Consider the following 19,125-nt stretch of genomic DNA (forward strand, 5'->3'; position numbering starts at 1 on the left):
AGTTAGCCCTGTCCTCATCTCATTTTGTGTGCTTCAACAGTACTCAGTGAGCTCACAAATGAAATTCATTAATCTATACACCTTCATTGTCCCCCTCACTCAAAATCTTGCTACACAGTATCTTAACTCCAAGAAATGTTGTTAACCCCTCTACAACCTACTCCTTCTTCTCTTGAATCAATATCGCCATCCCTCTGCCTTTCTTTCACTCCCTATCTTTCCTAGACACCATGCATCCAGATATCTTTAATACCTGGTTCTGTCTTATTCCAGCCCGGTCTCCAATATGATCATAACATCATTTTCCTATGTGGCTATCTGACTGCAGCTTATCGACAATATTTAACCATCAGGCAGTGTTACCTTACCATTAAACATTAATCTTTTCTTGATTATGGTGTGTACAACTTTGCTGCCACATGTCCCACAACATAACAGTAAATTCAAAACTTATTATTTGCTTGTAAAGTGCATTAAGCAGAGAATTCCAAAGCTTCATGACCTTTTAAGTGAAGAAATTTCTCTTCTCAATCCTAAGTAACTGGCCCCTTATCCTGAAACTGTACTCCCAAGCTTTAGTTTCCTGACCAACAAAAATAATCTCTCAGCATCTACCCTGCGAAGCCCCTTCAAAATCTTGTATGTTTCACTGAGATTGCCTCTCATTCTTCTAAACACCAGAAAATATAGATCTAATTTAGTGGGCGTCTAATCACATGACAATCCCCTCAGCCGTGTGACTAATTTGGTGAACATTTACTGTCCTGCCTCAAATGTAATTATACCCTCTTAAATATGGAATGCAAAACCTTATACAGTAATCCAAATGTGATATCAGCAAAAACCTTGTTGCAAGTATGACAAGACTTCTTTATTCCTGCATTTCAATTCTATTGGCAAACAAGACCAACATGTCATTTGTTTTTCTAATTGCCTTCTGTACTTGCATGGTAACTTTCTACATACCCAAATCTCTTGGAACATCAATGCTTAAAAGTTGCATACACAGAATCCCAAACATGTGGAAGCAGGCTATTTGGCCCAGCAAGTCCACACTGAATATCATCCCACTCAGACTCACCCCCTAACCTATCCCTGTAACCTTCATTTCCCATGGCTAATCCACCTAACCTGCACATCTTTGGACTGTGGGAGGAAACCCACACGGACATGGGGAGAATATGCAAACTCAGTAACCTGAGGGTGGAATCAAACCTGGGTCCCTGCCTCTGTGAGGCAACAGTGCTAATCGCTGAGTCACCATGCCACCCTTTTAAAAGATATTCTGCTTTTCCATTCTTCTAAAGGAAGTAAACAACTTCACACTTCCCTACATTATAATCCAGCTGCCATCTTCCTGTCGATTTAATTTGGGATATGAGAGAATAAATCACCTTTATTTTAAAAACATTAAAAAGCACACTGCGGTAATCATTTAATTGGGATACACTCTCTGAGGATAAGAAAATACACATTGCTTAGGCAATAAACCTAGTGATTATGGTCAGTGATGGGAAAATAAATTCTATTTGTCACAATAGGTTTAACATAGCCACCTTGTTCTTGTACTCTGGGCCCATATTAATAAAGTCTAAGATATTTATTCTCTCAATATGTCCTGCCACCAATACTTTACAGCCAATATACACGTAGGTGCCTCTGCTCTGGCCCTTCCTCAGAGTTATACCCTTTATTTTATACTATCTCTCAGCACTCTTTCTATAAAATGAATTGCTTCACTTTCATGCATTACATTTTGTTTCCTAGTTATCCATCTATCCACTGCCACCAATCCTCCCCAATCGTCCCCAATCCCAACCCCAACTGCAATTCTACAAATCTGTCCAAGCTCTGTGAAACATTACATTCTTCTTCATGGTTTACAATATTTACAAGTTTTATACCATGCACAGATTTTAAAACTGCCCTGCACTTCAATGTCTATGTCATTTATATGTCAGGGAAAGCTAGGGTCCTTATTCCTAGGGAAGTCTACTATAAACCTTCCTCCAGTCCAAATAACAACCATTCACATCTACTCTTTGTTTCACGTCACTGAGCAAATTACATACCCACATTGCTACTGGTACTTTTATTCCAGAACTCTAACCGTGCTCATGGGTCAGTTGTGCTGCACTTTATCAAATGCCTTTTGGAAGTATTACATATCAACAAAATAACTTTCATCAACACCATTACCTCATGTAAAATGACTTCACCTCAACAAAGCATGCTGGCTTTGCTTAATTAAACTTCGTTTTCCCAAAATAATAAACTGTGTCAATTTATTGTTTCTGAAAACTTCCCAGTTGCTGAAGTTAAACTGACTGGCCTGTGGTTGCTGGGCTTAGTTTTACATGAGGGGAGGCGATGGCCTATTTGTATCATCCCTGGACTATTCATTCAGAGACACAGGTAATGTTCTGGGGACAAAAACAAAGTTGCTGGAAAAGCTCAGCAGGTCTGTCAGCGTCTGTGAAGGAAAAAACAGAGTTAACGTTTCGGGTCTGGTGAGCCTTCCTCAGAACTGGTGGTGGCTGAGAAAACATCAGTTTATATGTAGAAAATAGGGAGGTAGGTGGGGTAGGGACTAAACTGTAGGATAGAGCCCAAAGAGAGAGAAAGACTGTTGGACAAACAAAGGAGTTTTTATTAATGTTCTGGGGACCTGGGTTCATATCTGGTTCGACCTGGGATTAAGAGTCTAATGGTGACCACGAAACCATTGTCAATTGTTGGAAAAACCCATCAGGTTCACGAATGTCCTTCACGGAAGGAAACTGGTCTGGCCTACATTGACTCCAGACCCTCAGCAAAGTATTTGACTCTCAACTGTGCTCCGGGCAATTAGGAATTGGCAATAAATCTGGCCTAGCCATTGATGCCCTCATCCCATGAATGCATTTTAAAAAAGTTCTTTTTTCAACAAGGATATAATTCTGCAGTCCTCTGGCACCACCCAACAGTCTAAGGAAGACTGGAAAATTATGGCCAGTGCTCCTACAATCGCGACTCTCAATTTTCTCAGCATCCTCAAATTCATCCAATAATGTGGCCTTATCAGACAGCCAATCCAACACTACCTCCTCAACAATTTTGAACCTTTCAAGGGTCTGAACGACTTCCTCTATCACCATGATCTAAGCAGCATCTTCTTTGATAAAGATAGCTGAAAAGTAATTAATTAATAGGTCAGCCAGTCTTCGTCCTTCCATATGTAATCCCTATTTCAGTCCCCAATAAGCACCACTCCTTCTTTTAACACCATTTTATTATTTATACCACTAAAGAAGCTTTTGAATTTCCTTTATGTTAGCTGACAGTTTCATCTCATTCCCTCTGCTTGCTTTTCTTGTTTGTTTTCTTACCTCCCCTCCAAACTTTGTATATTCAGCTTTAGATTTGTTTACCACATCTATCTACATCTTGAGACTATACCAAGACTAAATAAGTATACTCTTCTTTAAAGAATACGGTCACAGATGTATCCAAATTAAAGCAAATTGAAGCAGATGCTGAAAATCTGAAACCAGTTCTGAGAAATTCCAGATTCAAAATATTAACTGTTTCTCTGTCAACAGATACTGCCCGACCTGTTCCTGCATTCTGTTTTTGTTTCAATTTCAGATGCCGTTTTTCCTCATAATATTTAATCCTAGGCAAGATCCATTCTTACCTGTTAAAGTTGCCTTTCATTCAAGAATGCTTACTGGGTTGCTCTTTGTCCTTTTTCAAAAGCCTCCTGGAACAATGATCACTATTCCTTTAATTCTTCCCCGCTTACACTTGATCCACTTGCCACAGAATTCCCAAAACCAGGCCCAGCAATGCCCATTTTTTTTGAATAGACTAGAAACAGACTTATGTAGAAAATTTCCCAAGCATACTCTAGGGACTCTTGTCCACGTTTTTATACATCAACTAGCTGAATATCAAGCCAGTTAATTGCTACAATCGTAAATCTAGTTACGTTCCCTTTAGGGGCTACAGTCAAAAACCTCTAATAACATACAGGGGTTAAGCTTAAAGTGGCGATAACAGAATTTAGAATGGTTGGTGCAATCGTATTCTGAATGCGTAATGCACACAGCCACACTCCTTTAGTGAGGAGTGGTTTGGGAGTGGGGAGGGAGTCCTTCCTTCCACTTTATCATCCATCAGAATTTATGACAGAGTTAAATGAGAAGACAACTTACAAGCACCATCTGTTATCTTAAATATTAGACTTTGATGACAATTTTATGGCCAACCCTATTAAATTTAATATTCAGTCATGAACAGAAAGCTGTAATGGCTATTGTCTGCTTCAGAAATTATTTTCTGATAGAATCCTGTTCATTTTGATGACTGAGGTTATTAGAAACACCTTTACAAATATAGGAGTTGAAAGTCTTAAGTGCAGGAAATCGGACAGGTCACTTTTTTGACTTTCTGCTAACTAGCTGCAGCAGATATCTTTTCCAGGCTGCTTTACCCTTCCTATCATTATAAAAATAAAGGGTTTCTGGAAAATGTGTTTATAAAGATTATGGCCATAAAATTGATGGAATCTCAAAACTCACCTTTGAATCACTGTCCTGAGTGTCTGCTTGACTACTAACGATCAAATAATCTAGACTGTCCCATGTAAAGTGTTGCACATCACTGGTTTCAGGTACAGTTAAAGACTGAATCTGTAAGAAAAGTCAAAGAAAAGATTAAGGCAACATTTATAACAACATTGCATCCATTTATTTTAATATTTAAACTTTTCATCTCACCAGGATATCAATCACATAAAATAAAATATACTAGGTGTGAAGTTGGACTATTGTAGGAGTGCAAATCTGGTCAGGGTGACACTGCTGCCTGAAACACACTGCTCAGGTTTTATTTCCTATTGATTGGAAAACATTGTCAAGATTTTTAACTTCAAAAGAAGTGAAAGCAAAGGGGAGATGAGGAAACAAGATCGCAAAAACAGTATGAATATGAGTTTGAAGAGTCTTCAGAGAAACTCTATGGAAAGAAAGGAGCAGACCCAGAGCTGGCAGATGGAGTATATCATGGGAAAGTGAGAGATTGCACATGTTGGCAGGAAGAATACAAAGCAGAATATTATTTAAGTGAAGAAAACACAATAGAATGCACAATATAAAGGGATCTTGTACACGAATCACGATAAGTTATCATGCTCGTACAGTCAGCAATTAGGAAAGCAAGTTTTGCTCCAGCTCTACAGGACACTGATGAGACCATATCTGGAATACTGCATATTGTTTTGCTCTTCTTACTGAAGGAAGGGATATACTGGCATTGGAAGCAATTCAAAGAAGGTTCACTTTGTTGATTCCTGGGAAGGACTGGTTGTCTTATGAGGTAACGTCAAGGACGTCGGGTCCAAAATCATTGGAGTATAGGTAAATGAATGGTTCTGAAGGGGATGAACAGGCAACAGATTGGAAAGATGTCTTCACTTTTCAGGGAAATCTACCACTAGGGGAAACTTGCATATTTAAAAATATGCAAGTTTTCATATTCCTGCAGGAATCTGGAAGCATGGGAGGGCAGAGATGGAGACAGACACCAGAGGTCTCCCCCAGCCTCTTCGTCCCACTACTCCCAAGCATCGGGCCCTGTTTTTCCCACCCCAATCTCCCTGGGTATCAGGCTCTTTTCCCCCAATCCCCCCAAACCATTTATATGTACAAATTAAAGTGGTATACAGTGCACATGCATTGGTGTCGAATCCTTCCTCTGATGGTCATTAGCCTGCGAAATTTTCTTTCCCAGTGAGTAGAAGAAGCTGCGTCATTGAATACATTCAAGACTGAATTAGACAGCTTTTTGACTGGGGGGGGTGGGGTTTAAGGATAATGGGGTATAGGCAAGAAAGTGGTATTCAAATCACAAACACATCAGCCGTGATCTGTTTGAATGGCAAAGCAGGCTCCATGAGCCAAATGATCCAATTCATTTTCTTATGATCTTAGCTTTCTTATCAATTATACTTTTTCAGATTGCTCCCTTGTGACAATATTTCATTATTAATATTAATAATTCAAAATAGCTGTTGATTCGCATTTAAATTAAACATTAAAAACAAGAGGCAATATAAGGATCATACCAATGTCATTTCGGATTGCAGAGTAAACCTGTAAATGCTGTTATGTGATGCTTTCATTCCTGTTATTCCACTATCAGTAATGATTATGTAGGACACATCGTTTTTGACAAAGGTTGTGCAATCTGTGGGATTCCATGTTTTGAATTTCTAGGAGAATAACAATGATACCACCATTTTCTAAGTAATTACACAAATTGCCAGAAAGAATTAAAAGATTGGAATTTTAATTTCAAATCAATAGATAAAGGGGATTTTTAGTTTGTTCTTACCTGCACTGGAACAAATACACCTCGCCATTGATAAACAGTTGACAAAACATCTGCTCTGGAACTGCTTCCAGATGTTCGAAGAAAAATTCCAAACAGGCTGTTGTTTAATGTCAAAAAACACCAATCTGAGCCAAATGATTCAGGAAAATTCTGCAATGTGGATAGCAGTTCGATATCACCCTCTAAAAAAGGATATCAATTTTAATATTAATTAGAAAATGAATTAACTATATGTATTAAGCGACACAACATGATTTTCCCACCTAAAAGGAATGGGAACTTTAATTTCCTGCCCTTTCAAAAATCACGATTCACGTCTGTCAAAGCTCTGTCTTGTATCTTTGATATTACATCTTGGTGGTTGGCAGGAACTGAACTGGATCAGGCACATTAAAAAATTGCAGCCGGTGCCTCCAAGACTACGTCAGAGCGGGGAATTCTCTGGTGAGTACCCTACTTCCTGTTTCCCCAGTATCTGCCCATCATCTACAAGGAAGAAGTCAGGTGTGCCACGGAATACTGTACCCTTGTTTGGATGAGTCCAGCTCCAATAACACTCAAGAAACCTGATACTATCCAGAACAAAGCAGTTCACTTGATCGGCATCCCATCTACCACCTTCAACATTCAGTCCCGTAATCACCGATGCACAATGGTAGCAGTGTGAACCATCCACAAGACGCACCGCAGTAAATCACCAGGGGTCCTGTGACAACACCTTTCAAATGCATGACCTCTGCCACTTCAAAGGACAAGGTCAGTAAATATATGGAAACACCACTACCTGCAAGCTCCCTTCCAAGCCACTCATCCAAGCGTACGTAGCCTGTGGTAAGAGGCAAATAAGTACCACATTACAAAGCTTTGGGTAGTGTTGTAGAACGGAGAGACCGAGTGATCCAGGTACATAATTCTTTGAAGTTTGCATCACATAGAGATAGGGTGGTTGAGAAGGCATTTAGCACGCTTGCCTTCATTGCTCAGACCTTTGAGTAGAGGAGTTGGGGCATTATGTTGAGGTTCTACAGGGCATTGGTGAGGCCTCTTCTGGAATACTGTGTGCAGTTCTGGTCATCCTGTTGTAGGAGGGATATTATTAAGCTGGAGCAGTTCGGAAGTGATTTATCAGGATGTTGCTGGGAATGGAGGCTTTGAGTTATGGGGAGAGACTTAATAGGCTGGGACTTTTTCCACTGGAGTGTAGGAAATTGAGGGATGACTTTATAGAGGTTTATAAAATCATGAGAGGTATAGATAAGTTGAATGGCAGGTGTCTTCCTTTGGATAACGGATTTCAAGACTAGAGGGCATACATTTAAGGTGAGAGGAGAAAGATTTAATAAAGACACGAGGGACAATTTTTTTTTACACAGAGTCGTTTGTGTGCAGAATGAACTTCCAGAGGAAGTGGTGGATGGGAGTACAATTACAATGTTTAAAGGACATTTAGATAAGTACGTGAATAAGAAATGTTTGGAGGGATATGGGACAAGCACAGGCAGGTGGAACTATTTCAGTTTGGGATTATGGTTGGCATGGACTGGTTCGACTGAAGGGTAAATTTCGGTGTTGTATGACTCTATGGCTCCCAAAGTGCTTCTACTGGTACACCATGAGGCAATTTTGCATCCTTTCTATCGAAACATCACAGTCCAATGTTTGTTTTCTTGGACTAGTTTTGTCTTTCTCCATATTGTAAATATTGTTATCACCATACCAAACTGAAGTTTCTTGTTTCTATTGAGCTTTAAACATACTCTTACTTGCTTTTCCATCAGTTTCCATCTGCAGGACATTGATGATGTGTGCATATTCTGCTAAATTAACATTTGAGCAGACCGAAAAAGGTACAAAAATTATTCTTTTATTGCAAGCTGCACATGAGGACAATTATACAGGATAGGATGATGGACAATGGATTCATGGTGCAATTTACCCCCTCATTGAGTAGTAAATGTAGCTTAGCAAACTGAGACAAACTTTCTGCAGTTGGTTCTAAAATAACATGATCAAAGAACAGGAAACATTTTAGCATCCACATTTCTCAATCAACAGTGATAATACACACTGGAAGGTTTATAACATTGAAGGAGATTAAATATATTTTTAAAAGTTACAAAAACATAAATAGCAGAGATCAACAATTAAGCAAAGTTACTATGTGCAAATCTTTATACATTCATATAAAATCAATTTGTTCATCAACGACACAATACTATTGTATCCTTTGACGAAAATATTGATTGCACCTGAACCGGAAGGGCACAAATATCCTGGGAGGGAGGTTTGTTCAAGCTATACGGCATGGTTTAAACTAGATTGGCAGGGCGTGGGGAACCGGATTTGTAATTCAGAGTATGAGGTATTCAACTTTCCAACAGATACAACAGGGAGTGAGGTGGTTAATAAAGAAATGCGGTCGATGGAGCATAATTGTGGACACAGGGATGGTTTGATGTGTGTATACTGCAATGCTAGAAGTATCAGAAATAAGGCGGATGAACTTAAGAGCATGGGTCTGTGCTTGGAACTACGATGTTATGGCCATTACAGGAACTTAGGTAACTCAGGGACAGGAATGGTTGTTGGAAGTTCCGGGATTTAGATGCTTTAAAAGAAATAGGGAGGGTGGTAAAAGAGGTGGGGGAGTGGCATTGCTAGTCAGGGCTAGTATTGCAGCTACTGAAAGGCAGTTCGAGAATGATATGTCTACAGAGTCAGTTTGGGTTGATGTCAGGAACAGGAAAGGATCAGTCACTTCGTTGGGGCTTTTTTACAGACACCCTAATAGTTGCAGAGAAGTAGAGGAGCGGATTGGGAGGCAGATACTGGAAAGGTAGAGAAATCACAGGGTTGTAGTCATGGGTGACTCCAACTTTCCAAATATTGATTGGAAACTTTTTAGTTGTAATAGTTTAGATGGAACGGATTTTGTCCAGTGCGTTCCAGAAGGATTCCTGACACAGTATGTAGACGGACCAACACGAGGAGAGGCCACTTTGGATTTGGTGCTTGGCAATGAACCGGGCCAAGTGTTCGACCTGTTGGTAGGAGAGCATTTTGGCGATAGCGATCATAACTCTGTTACTTTTACAATAGTCATGGAAAAGGATAGGTACATATGGCAGGGTAAGGTTTATAATTGGGGGAAGGGTAATTATAATTCTGTTAGGCAAGAACTGGGTAACATAAAATGGGAACAGATGCTGTCAGGGAAGAGCATATAGAAATATGGAGATTGTTTAAGGAATGCATACTGCGTGTGCTTGGTATATTTGTCCCTCGCAGGCAGGGAAGATGCGGTCGAGTGAGGGAGCCTTGGTTCTCGAGAGAGGTCAAACGACTGTTTAGGAGGAAGAAGGATGCTTATATAAGGTTTAGGAAACAAGGATTGGAAAAGGTTCTAGAGGGATACAAGTTAGCTAGGAAGGAGCTAAAGGAAGGGCTTAGGAGAACTATAAGGGGGCCTGAGAAAAATTTGGCAGATAGGATCAAGGAAAACTCCAAGGCTTTTTACACATATGTGAGGAATAAGAGAATGACCAGAGTAAGAGTAGGGCTGATCAAGGATTGTAAAGGGAATTTGTGCACAGAGCCTAAAGAGATAGGAAAAGTCCTTAATGAGTACTTTTCTTCAGTATTCACAACTGAGAGGGACCTAGTTGTAGGGGAGGACAGTGTGAAACAGGCTGGTAGGAGGTGGATGTTAGTAAGGAAGATGTACTAGGAATTTTGAGGAACTTGAAAACAGATAAGTCCCCCGGGCCTGATGGGATTTATCCAAGGATTCTATGGGAAGTGAAGGACGAGATCGCAGGGCCTTTGGCGATGATCTTTTCGTCCTCACTGTCCACGGGTATAGTGCTGGAAGATTGGAGAGTGGCAAACATCATTCCCTTGTTCAAAAAAGCACATAGGGATAACCCCGGAAATTACAGGCCGGTTAGTCTTACTTCAGTGGTGGGCAAATTATTGGAAAGGGCTCTGAGAGATAGGATTTATGACCACTTGGATAGGCACAGTTTGATTCGTGATAGTCAGCATGGATTTGTGAGGGGTAGATCATGCCTCACAAACCTTATTGAATTCTTTGAAGAGGTGACCAAACACGTGGATGGAGGTGGAGCTGTAGATGTGGTATACGTGGATTTAAGTAAGGCGTTTGATAAGGTTCCCCATGGTAGGCTCATGCAGAAAGTAAGGAGGCATGGGATAGGGGGAAATGTGGCAGATTGGATTCAGAATTGGCTGACCCTTAGAAGACAAAGGGTGGTAGTGGATGGAAAATATTCAACATGGTGCTCAGTTACGAGTGGTGTACCACAAGGATCTGTTCTGGGTCCTCTTCTATTTGTGATTTTTGTAAATGATTTGGATGAAGGAGTGGAAGGGTGGATTAGTAAGCTCGCGGATGATACGAAGGTGGGTCGAGTTGTGGACAGTGCGGAGGGCTGTTCGAGGTTACAAAGGGACATTGATAGGATGCAGAGCTGGGTTGAGAAGTGGCAGATGGAGTTTAACCCTGAAAAGTGTGAGTTGATTCATTTTGGAGGGAAAAACTTGAAAGCAGAATACAGGGTTAATGGAAAGATTCTTGGCAGTGTGGAGGAGCAGAGGGATCTCAGGGTTCATGCCCATAGTTCCTTGAAAGCTGCCACCCACGTGGATAGAATTGTTAAGAAAGCGTATGGTGTGTTAGCTTTCATTAATAGAGAGATTGAGTTCAAGAGCCGTGAAGTTATGCTCCAGCTATACAAAAGCCTGGTTCAGCCACATCTGGAGTATTGTGTCCAGTTCTAGTCGTCTCATTACAGGAAGGATGTGGAAGCGTTGGAAAAGGTGCAGAGGAGATTTACCAGGATGTTGCCTGGAATGGAGGGAAGATCTTAGGGGGAATGGTTGAGAGAGCTAGGGCTTTTCTCTTTAGAACGAAGAAGGATGAAAGGTGACTTGATAGAGGTGTACAAAATGATCAGAGGTATAGATACAGTGGACAGCCAGAGACTTTTTCCTGGGGTGGAGGTAGCTATTACGAGGGCGCATAGTTTTAAAGTGAGTGGAGGTAGATATAGGGGAGACATCAGAGGTAGGTTCTTTACTCAGAGAGTGGTCAGGGCGTGGAATTCATTGCCGGAGATGGTAGTGGAGTCGGCCTCATTAGGGGCATTTAAGCGGCAATTAGATAGGCATATGGATGATAGTATAAGGTAAGGGTGGAGGTTAGATAGACCTTAGGTTTAGGGTAAAAGTTTGGCAGACATCGTGGGCCGAAGGGCCTGTACTGTGCTGTACTGTTCTATGTTCTATGAAACCAATGAATTTAACTTTCGCATTAGAATTACACTGAGCATTTGAGGCAATTTTATATGTACCATTGTATGATTAGATTCAAAATGGCAACTCACTTAATCCAAGTGCTGTTTGAGACTGTGTCTCCCATTCCACAGTGACTTTATTCTTCAAACCATTACTTCGTGATACTATTAAATACAAAATGCTATTGCTTTCTTCCAGATGGACTGAGCGAGTTCTAAATAAAACAAACATTTAAAATATTCTAATTTTCAAAATAATAAAACTAGTTGATGTGCCTACTCCCACACCCCTCCTTCCCACCCACCACTCCAAAAGTCAAAACAGCATTGAGTTAGTGCATTCATGACGTGCGTGCGTGTGTGTGTTGAAGGTGTTACGCTCCGAAAGTTTGTCATTTCAAATAAATCTGTTGGACTATAAACTGGTGTCATCTGATTTCTGGCCGTTTGTAAGGAGGAGACTGCAGCTGATCTCGTTGCCTATTGCCTTCCTACCTCTGGGGATCCTCCCCAGAGTTCAGCTGGAGAAGCGATCAGTTGCTCACACATGAAGTAACTGTCAATTAACAGTACCTAAAGCTGGAGCTCTTAAAAATTTGGTTGGGAGTAGGTTTACTGGTACTGTGTGATAATGCTTCAACTGAGGGGGCTTGTCAAGGAACTTGATAATTCTATTATCAATTTCATAAAAATAATCTTGGATTCTTTTGGCTATTCAGCTAGATTTCCCCAAAAATTCTGCTATCACTTTCTGCATTTTTTAAAAATTAACTCAACAATCAGTAATTATTCAGATGAACTGCACTGTGCCTTTGTAGTTAAGAACCTGATAAGAACAAAACCTCAAAACCTGCCTTGTCTTTATTAGGTTTGTACCACTTTTCTTTAAAATAGTGTAGTTGCTATTTCTAAGGGTTGAAATGCCTGTATACTGTCTCATAGAAACAGAATATAACTTTTTTGTAATAGATTGTTATGAAGATGTGCTCTATAAAATATTCATTCAAAAATTTCATCAGCTGGATTCATTACAGACATTTTATAATCAGATATTTCAGGTGAAGGACATTTCACTGAAGCAAAGGGACAGAGATCTACATTAAAGTTTTTGGGAATTTGCAGCACTAAGTAAGCCATATTCTGTTTCATGGAGATGCAGGGTCAATGAGGACGAAAGACATTAAATCCCTGAGGAGGTGTAAACAGCTTCCTTTCTACTTTATGAAAAATGGACATTTAGTGCGTCATGACACTGAACCTAATCACCTGTAGCCATGAAACAATGGCTAAAGTGATTGCAGACACATGTTAACTGAAGTTGCATTTTTGGAATATGGAATGGATTTGGAACTCCTAATGGCAATGAGAAATAGTAATGAGACTAACCAAGCTTTGGGTGAGAGATTGGGCTGACCAGGAGCGAGCAGCAGTTGCTCTCTTTGTCTCTGTTTCACTATTCCACTTCCCTACAGTTAAAAGCTAAGCCTTGAGTTCTGTCTGCTGAGCTGTGAACTGTGTGTACCTTCTTGCCAACAGAAAATTCTGGAGTAAAAGTCATTGAGTTCCTAAAGCAACATCTCCAGAAGAAAACGGGCCATTCTAGCCGCATTTTAAAACATCTTCTCAGCAGGGAACCAAAATCCTGTGAATTATACCAGTTTACCAGCTACAAACCATGAACATATTTTATCTTTCATGATTTAGCATTTCATTAAATTTACCTACCTGAACTTTCAATCAGATTTCAAGTGTATATGCTGTGTTTTGGACTTGCCTTAAAAACTTAAATGTTTTTACTCTGGTTGGTTTCATCATAGTAGCCGTGACTTCTTATTTGTGATAAACTCAAGAAAATCAATCTGGCTAATCCTTTACAACCAGCATATACACGCTTAAGCACAAATACTGGGTTGGCAATTCACATTTTCAAATTTTAAGGATCATTTTTTACAATTCAGCCTTCTTCACTTACATGCAATACTGTGAAAATCAGGTTAGCTTGAAAGACTCACATCATCATTTATTTTTAAATTGTATAAGAAAATCCCATTATAGTCCCATGTCCGAAAATATCCATGTTTACAACAAGCATTCATGTACACTGTGATATGGTGTAGATGTGTGTTTAAGGGATGTATCGGTTCTCAATCACTGCCTCCTTGATATGGGATTAGCCCTATGACTTGTAGTTTATAAGCAGCAGGACCAAGAGTCAGATACATATACTTAGCTTCCCAGTTAAGATTACACTGCATATAAATAGAGGTATCTTCAAATAATGAACCCACACTGACTCACCAAACCTTGTTGTATGATTGGCAGGATTACACTGAAAAACATGGTGAAAGTATTGTATTTGAAGATTAAACTGAAACTGAAAAGTAAACAAAGCCTCAACTTTTCACGCAGCAAAAGAAAAGGTGTCAAAGTGAAACTATCAAACCTCACCTTCTGTAGGTAATTATTCAGTTCTGTAGGAATCCTATGCTCAGTACCATAATTCTAGGACATTATCGCATCTTAATTGAATCAACAGGCAGCAAGTTCTGGTATGATTGCTTGAATTTGGGAGAGTTTAATCAGTATCTACCTGGTGTGAAGTTTAAGCAGCAACAAAAATTTGATCAACTCGTGAAAATCCAGCTTTAAGTAGAAAACACAGGCAGAAAAGACTCCATTACTGTCGTCTGCTGTCCTCCAGGACTTGGGAAGAACCTATCCAGTAACAGCTCCTAACAGCCAGGAGAACCTTGTATACACGTTTTCTTCAGTGTTTCACTTATCTTTGAAGTCTACAGTTGTAATACCCTAAACCATGACTCTTCGAGTTAACCTGGGAACATTCAAAGGGCTGAACACTACAGTTAATCACTAACTAAAAGCTACAAATAAAAAACTGCATAGATGTCAACAGTTCTAGATATCATTAATAATCCTGCACAAAACTATAAGACAACAATAAAGTTTCTAATACAACTGTAAAACAAAGGACTTCCTATCTGAGGTTACTTGTTTTAACAATGCATAGAGTTGTGTTTTCTTGATCTCAATATTTCTGAAATTGCTGAAGGATCTCAGTAGGTCTGGCAGCATTGTAGACAGGAAGCAGAGTTAACATTTCGAGGCCGGTGACCCTTCTTCAGAACCTTTTTTTGGAAGAAGGTAAAAAAGAGGGCTATACAGGTTTGAGGGACTGTGAGCATGGAGGCTATGGTGGAGGATGGGATGGAGATCCCCAGATCAGATGAGATTAGTGACTGTTGTGGACACAATAGCCTGATGTTCAGTGGTGGGGTCATGGTTTGGGGGAGATAGGAGGAGGTGTCCAAGACTCCATAATGTAGAGGTCAGCATGTCAGACAACAACAGCACCAGCCTTGTCAGCAGGCTTGATTACAAAGTCAGGCTTGGATCTGACAGCACAGAGTGCAGTCAGTTCACAGGGAGATAGTTATGTGTCTAAGACCAGAGGACATGACTTTAAGGTGATGAGTAAGTGGATTAGAGAAGATTTAAAAAAATCTTTTTTCACCCAGAGGGTGGTAGAAATATAGACATACCTCTGGAGACAGTGGTGGAGGAACATATTCTCACAAAATTTATGAAACATTTAGATGAGTACTTAAAATTCCAGGGCATAATAGGCTTTGGGACAAGTGCAGGTAAATGGAATTAGTGTAGTTTGGTGTTTTGTTGGTTGACATAAACATGTGGGCCAAAGGGCTTACTTCTGTCTTGTATGGCTCTCTTTAGGTTCAACTGGACGAAGGGGGTCAGAGAAATTAAAGCAGCCAATGTCATGTTGAAAGTTCTCAATTAACATGTCAAATGCAGCTAAAGGGCCAGAGGGAGGGGTCCAGGTGTATGGACAATGTTGGAGGTGGGTGAAGGCATCTGTAGGACAGGGAGAGGACTCATGTCCAAAGAAATGGGCACAGAAGCGAAGGCAACAGAAGAAGAGTTCAACATCATGTTGTGCCCAAAATTCATTGAGGAGAGCACACTGATGGATCAAACTAAGACCTTTGCTGAGTATAGAATGTTCAGCTGAACACAGAAAATCAGAAGGGATAGTCAATACATAACAAGAGGTCAGAGTATGAGAACGGAAGGAGGCAGACAGAATGGGGAGGGGAGGATGGTTCCAGAGGGTGTGGGTACCTCTGAGTTGGTGCAGCTTGTGTTCCTTAATGCCTGAAAGGAACAGAAAAAGTTTCTGAGATAGTAGGAACTGCAGATGCTGGAGAATATGAGATAACAAGGTGTGGAACACAGCAGGCCAAGCGGCATCAGAGGAGCAGGAAGGCTGACGCTTCAGGCCTAGACCCTTCTTCAGAAATGGGGGAGGGGAAAGGGGGTTCTGAAATAATTAGGGAGAGAGGGGGAGGCGGATAGAAGATGGATAGAGGAGAAGATAGGTGGAGAGGAGACAGACAGGTCAAAGAGGCGGGGATGGAGCCAGTAAAGGTGAGTGTAGGTGGGGAGGTAGGGAGGAGGTAGGTCAGTCCAGGGAGGACGGACGGGTCAAGGGGGCGGGATGAGGTTAGTAGGTAGGAGATGGGGTTGGGGCTTGAGGTGGATGCAGGGGATAGGTGGGAGGAAGGACAGGTTAGGGAGGCGGGCATGAGCTGGGCTGGTTTTGGGATGCAGTAGGGGGAGGGGTCTAGGCCCGAAACGTCAGCTTTCCTGCTCCTGTGATGCTGCTTGGCCTGCTGTGTTCAGCCAGCTCTACACCTTGTTATCTCAGAAAAAGTTTCTTGTAAGAATGTCAAAAGAGCCAGGGGGGCAGGGCAGCTCTGAGACAGTGTGAGGTGGTGCGGGTGGGGAGAGAGATCAAGAGAGTGAAACCAGGTTCTGAAGAAGTCATTGGACTTGAAACATGAACTCTGCTTTCTCTCCACTGATGCTACTAGACCTGCTGAGTTTCTGCTGTAAATTCTGCTTTTGCCTTAATTATGGTGATCTTTGTTTTGGGGGTGCTTCGTTGGGTTGTGTCTTAGAAAGTGTTCTAATTCCAATCGCATCACATGGTATTTCAATTAAGGTATTGTTTTAATTTTTGACATCTGCTTTGTCACATTGTCATGCAACTAGCCACTTATAATTGATACAATTTATTCTTGGCGTATGCTGCTGATTTCTGCTGCACTTCATGTAGCATCAGTTGCGTGTTGCACTCAAACTTTCTCTCCAATGGTTAGGCTGAGTAATTATTTTCCCATATGTCAGTCACGAACATCTTTCATCCTCCCTTGTTTTTCAAGCCATGCATCATGGATTCCTGGGAGATGTGATGAGTGATGACTGGGGTAATTAGACCATATGTTTCTGCTGAAGAGTAATTTTGCATCAGTTCCACTATATAATGAGAACTGCACATTCAGAATGAGCATCTATGCATGATTTAGATGGTGCCACACAATCTGTTGGGTCCTGCACTGCAAGGTTAGGTGATCTTCTCCCAGTCTAAGCACAGGGCTCCTAATGGTGTTTCTTTCGGTTTCTGGTTCTTGTCAAATCTTGACAGTGCCACAGATGGCGACCAAGAACAGTTTGATGCACACCACAGCATAAAGTGGATTTGATTTTATCATGCATAACCACAGTATAAAACATCTGAGGTAGTGGGTTCTTGTGGCACGGTAGTAGTGCCCCTACCTCTTGGGCAGAAAATCCGAATTCAAGTCCCACTTGCCCTGTGGGTATGCCACAACATTCCATGAAGGTTGATTAATAATACTTAAAAACATCTAGGGTGACCAGGGTGAGTTCTTTTGCTGCACCACTTGAGTATAATGGATCATAGGGAGGGAATCTCTGAGCCATTAAGACACATTATAACTTTCTTTTGCTGTAATGTAAATGGTTTTAGTCTTTAAAAGTAAGCCTGTAGCCAAAGAACAAGAGGAATGCTGTGATATATGCAGGGTGCACACCTTAAACTGCTATCAATCATGGCTACCTCAATGCATTAGTCCCATAATGTGTAATCAATCTACAAACAGCAGGAAGAAAAGTTAGATGTATATATTTAACATTGCAGTTAGCCAGATCTATTTGCATATAGCCTATCTTCTCAAAAGTCACTTTCCTTATTGTGTCACCAATCCTTGGCTTATAATTGCTATGTATATATCAATGAGAAGAATGAACAGCATTTATCAGCCAAAAGGTGACAACTATGACTGATCTAAATTAACTCAAGTTCAGTTTGTCAGTTACAGCATCTAATCTGTCTATTTCAGGAAGAAACTTGTTTAATGACAAATTATATTTAATCCTACTTTATGTACTTGAAATTCAAATATTGTACATCAGAGTATACAACAGTGAATCATTGTTTTCTTCAAGGCACTGAGATGTTGCCACTTATCTACATTTAAACATTGCTTGGTCAAAGTCTTGGAACATCCTTCCTAACAAGACTGTAGATGCATCCATACCCCAAGAATTGCAACAGTTCAAGGGGTAACTCACCGCTACCTTCTCCTGGGCAATTTGAGATGGATAATAAGTGCTCACTTAGTTAACAATGCTGACATCCAATGAACAAATAGAAGTGGACAAGGTTTGACCATGCAAATTAAATCTTATTTTAGAATTGCAAATTGTATTTTGTTTTAAATCATTGATAAATTGCCTTCATAGGTCCACGTAAATTAAACCACAAGCAGGCATATAAATAAGTAAACATGGTTTCAAAAAATATCCATTGGATCGTGATAAACATACTTGAAAGTAAAACCATCTGCCAATATTCCATTCTCCATTAACATTGTCAATCATTGCAAGTTATACTAACAGTCTCTGGTTATACAGACACTAATGATCTAGTTCATTTCATAAGGCAATGCCTTGGCCAATCAGAGTTTAAAATTTAAAAGAATTTAAAATGTCCAGTTTAAAATTTAAACAATCCTTGGCAGTTAACTGTCAGTCACCATCTAACTGGTGCATTTTCCATGGCATTCCCCATCCTCTACCAATCAAAATCCAATTGCTGACCAGTCAACATTCTCCTCTCATTCAGAACGTATGTTGCTTTCTCTTTACATTGATAATCTTGCAAATTCTCTGGTGCAGGATGAAAACTTTCAACTAAATGTGTAATTTTTACCAATACTCAAGTTCTATACTTCCAAGTGACTATTTGCTAGGTACCAAAATTGCAATAATTCATATTGGTTGATAAGAATATACTCTGTATTTTCTAACCTGTTTTCGATTGGGAAGATACTAAAAAGTCCCAGCGGTGCCTCGTTCTGAACTACTGTTATCAGGTTCTGCACTGTACGCCCCAGTCTGGCCCCTCCGGTGGGGTCATACAAAGTAACCAGGAATTGTTCATCCATCTCTGCTTCTTCATCCAATATAGCAGAAATTTGCAGAATCTGTGGGTGGGTGGGGGCAACATCCGAAAGCGGTAGATCGGATG

General features: G+C 40.4%; 1 protein-coding gene across 1 annotated transcript in view; it reads right to left on the minus strand.

Moving 5' to 3' along the window:
* Positions 1-19,125, minus strand: part of adgrv1 (adhesion G protein-coupled receptor V1) — a 407,915-nt gene that overhangs the window by 206,483 nt on the left and 182,307 nt on the right. The window contains exons 44-48 of the mRNA XM_048593741.1: positions 18,906-19,081; positions 11,781-11,905; positions 6,376-6,557; positions 6,107-6,253; positions 4,563-4,673 (exon numbers count right to left, since the gene is read on the minus strand). Of these exons, the coding sequence (XP_048449698.1) occupies positions 4,563-4,673; positions 6,107-6,253; positions 6,376-6,557; positions 11,781-11,905; positions 18,906-19,081 (741 nt within the window). The remainder of the gene's footprint in view (positions 1-4,562; positions 4,674-6,106; positions 6,254-6,375; positions 6,558-11,780; positions 11,906-18,905; positions 19,082-19,125) is intronic.

The sequence above is a fragment of the Rhincodon typus genome, chromosome 3, assembly GCF_021869965.1.
Source record: "Rhincodon typus isolate 14 chromosome 3, sRhiTyp1.1, whole genome shotgun sequence".
Taxonomy (NCBI): Eukaryota; Metazoa; Chordata; class Chondrichthyes; order Orectolobiformes; family Rhincodontidae; genus Rhincodon; species Rhincodon typus.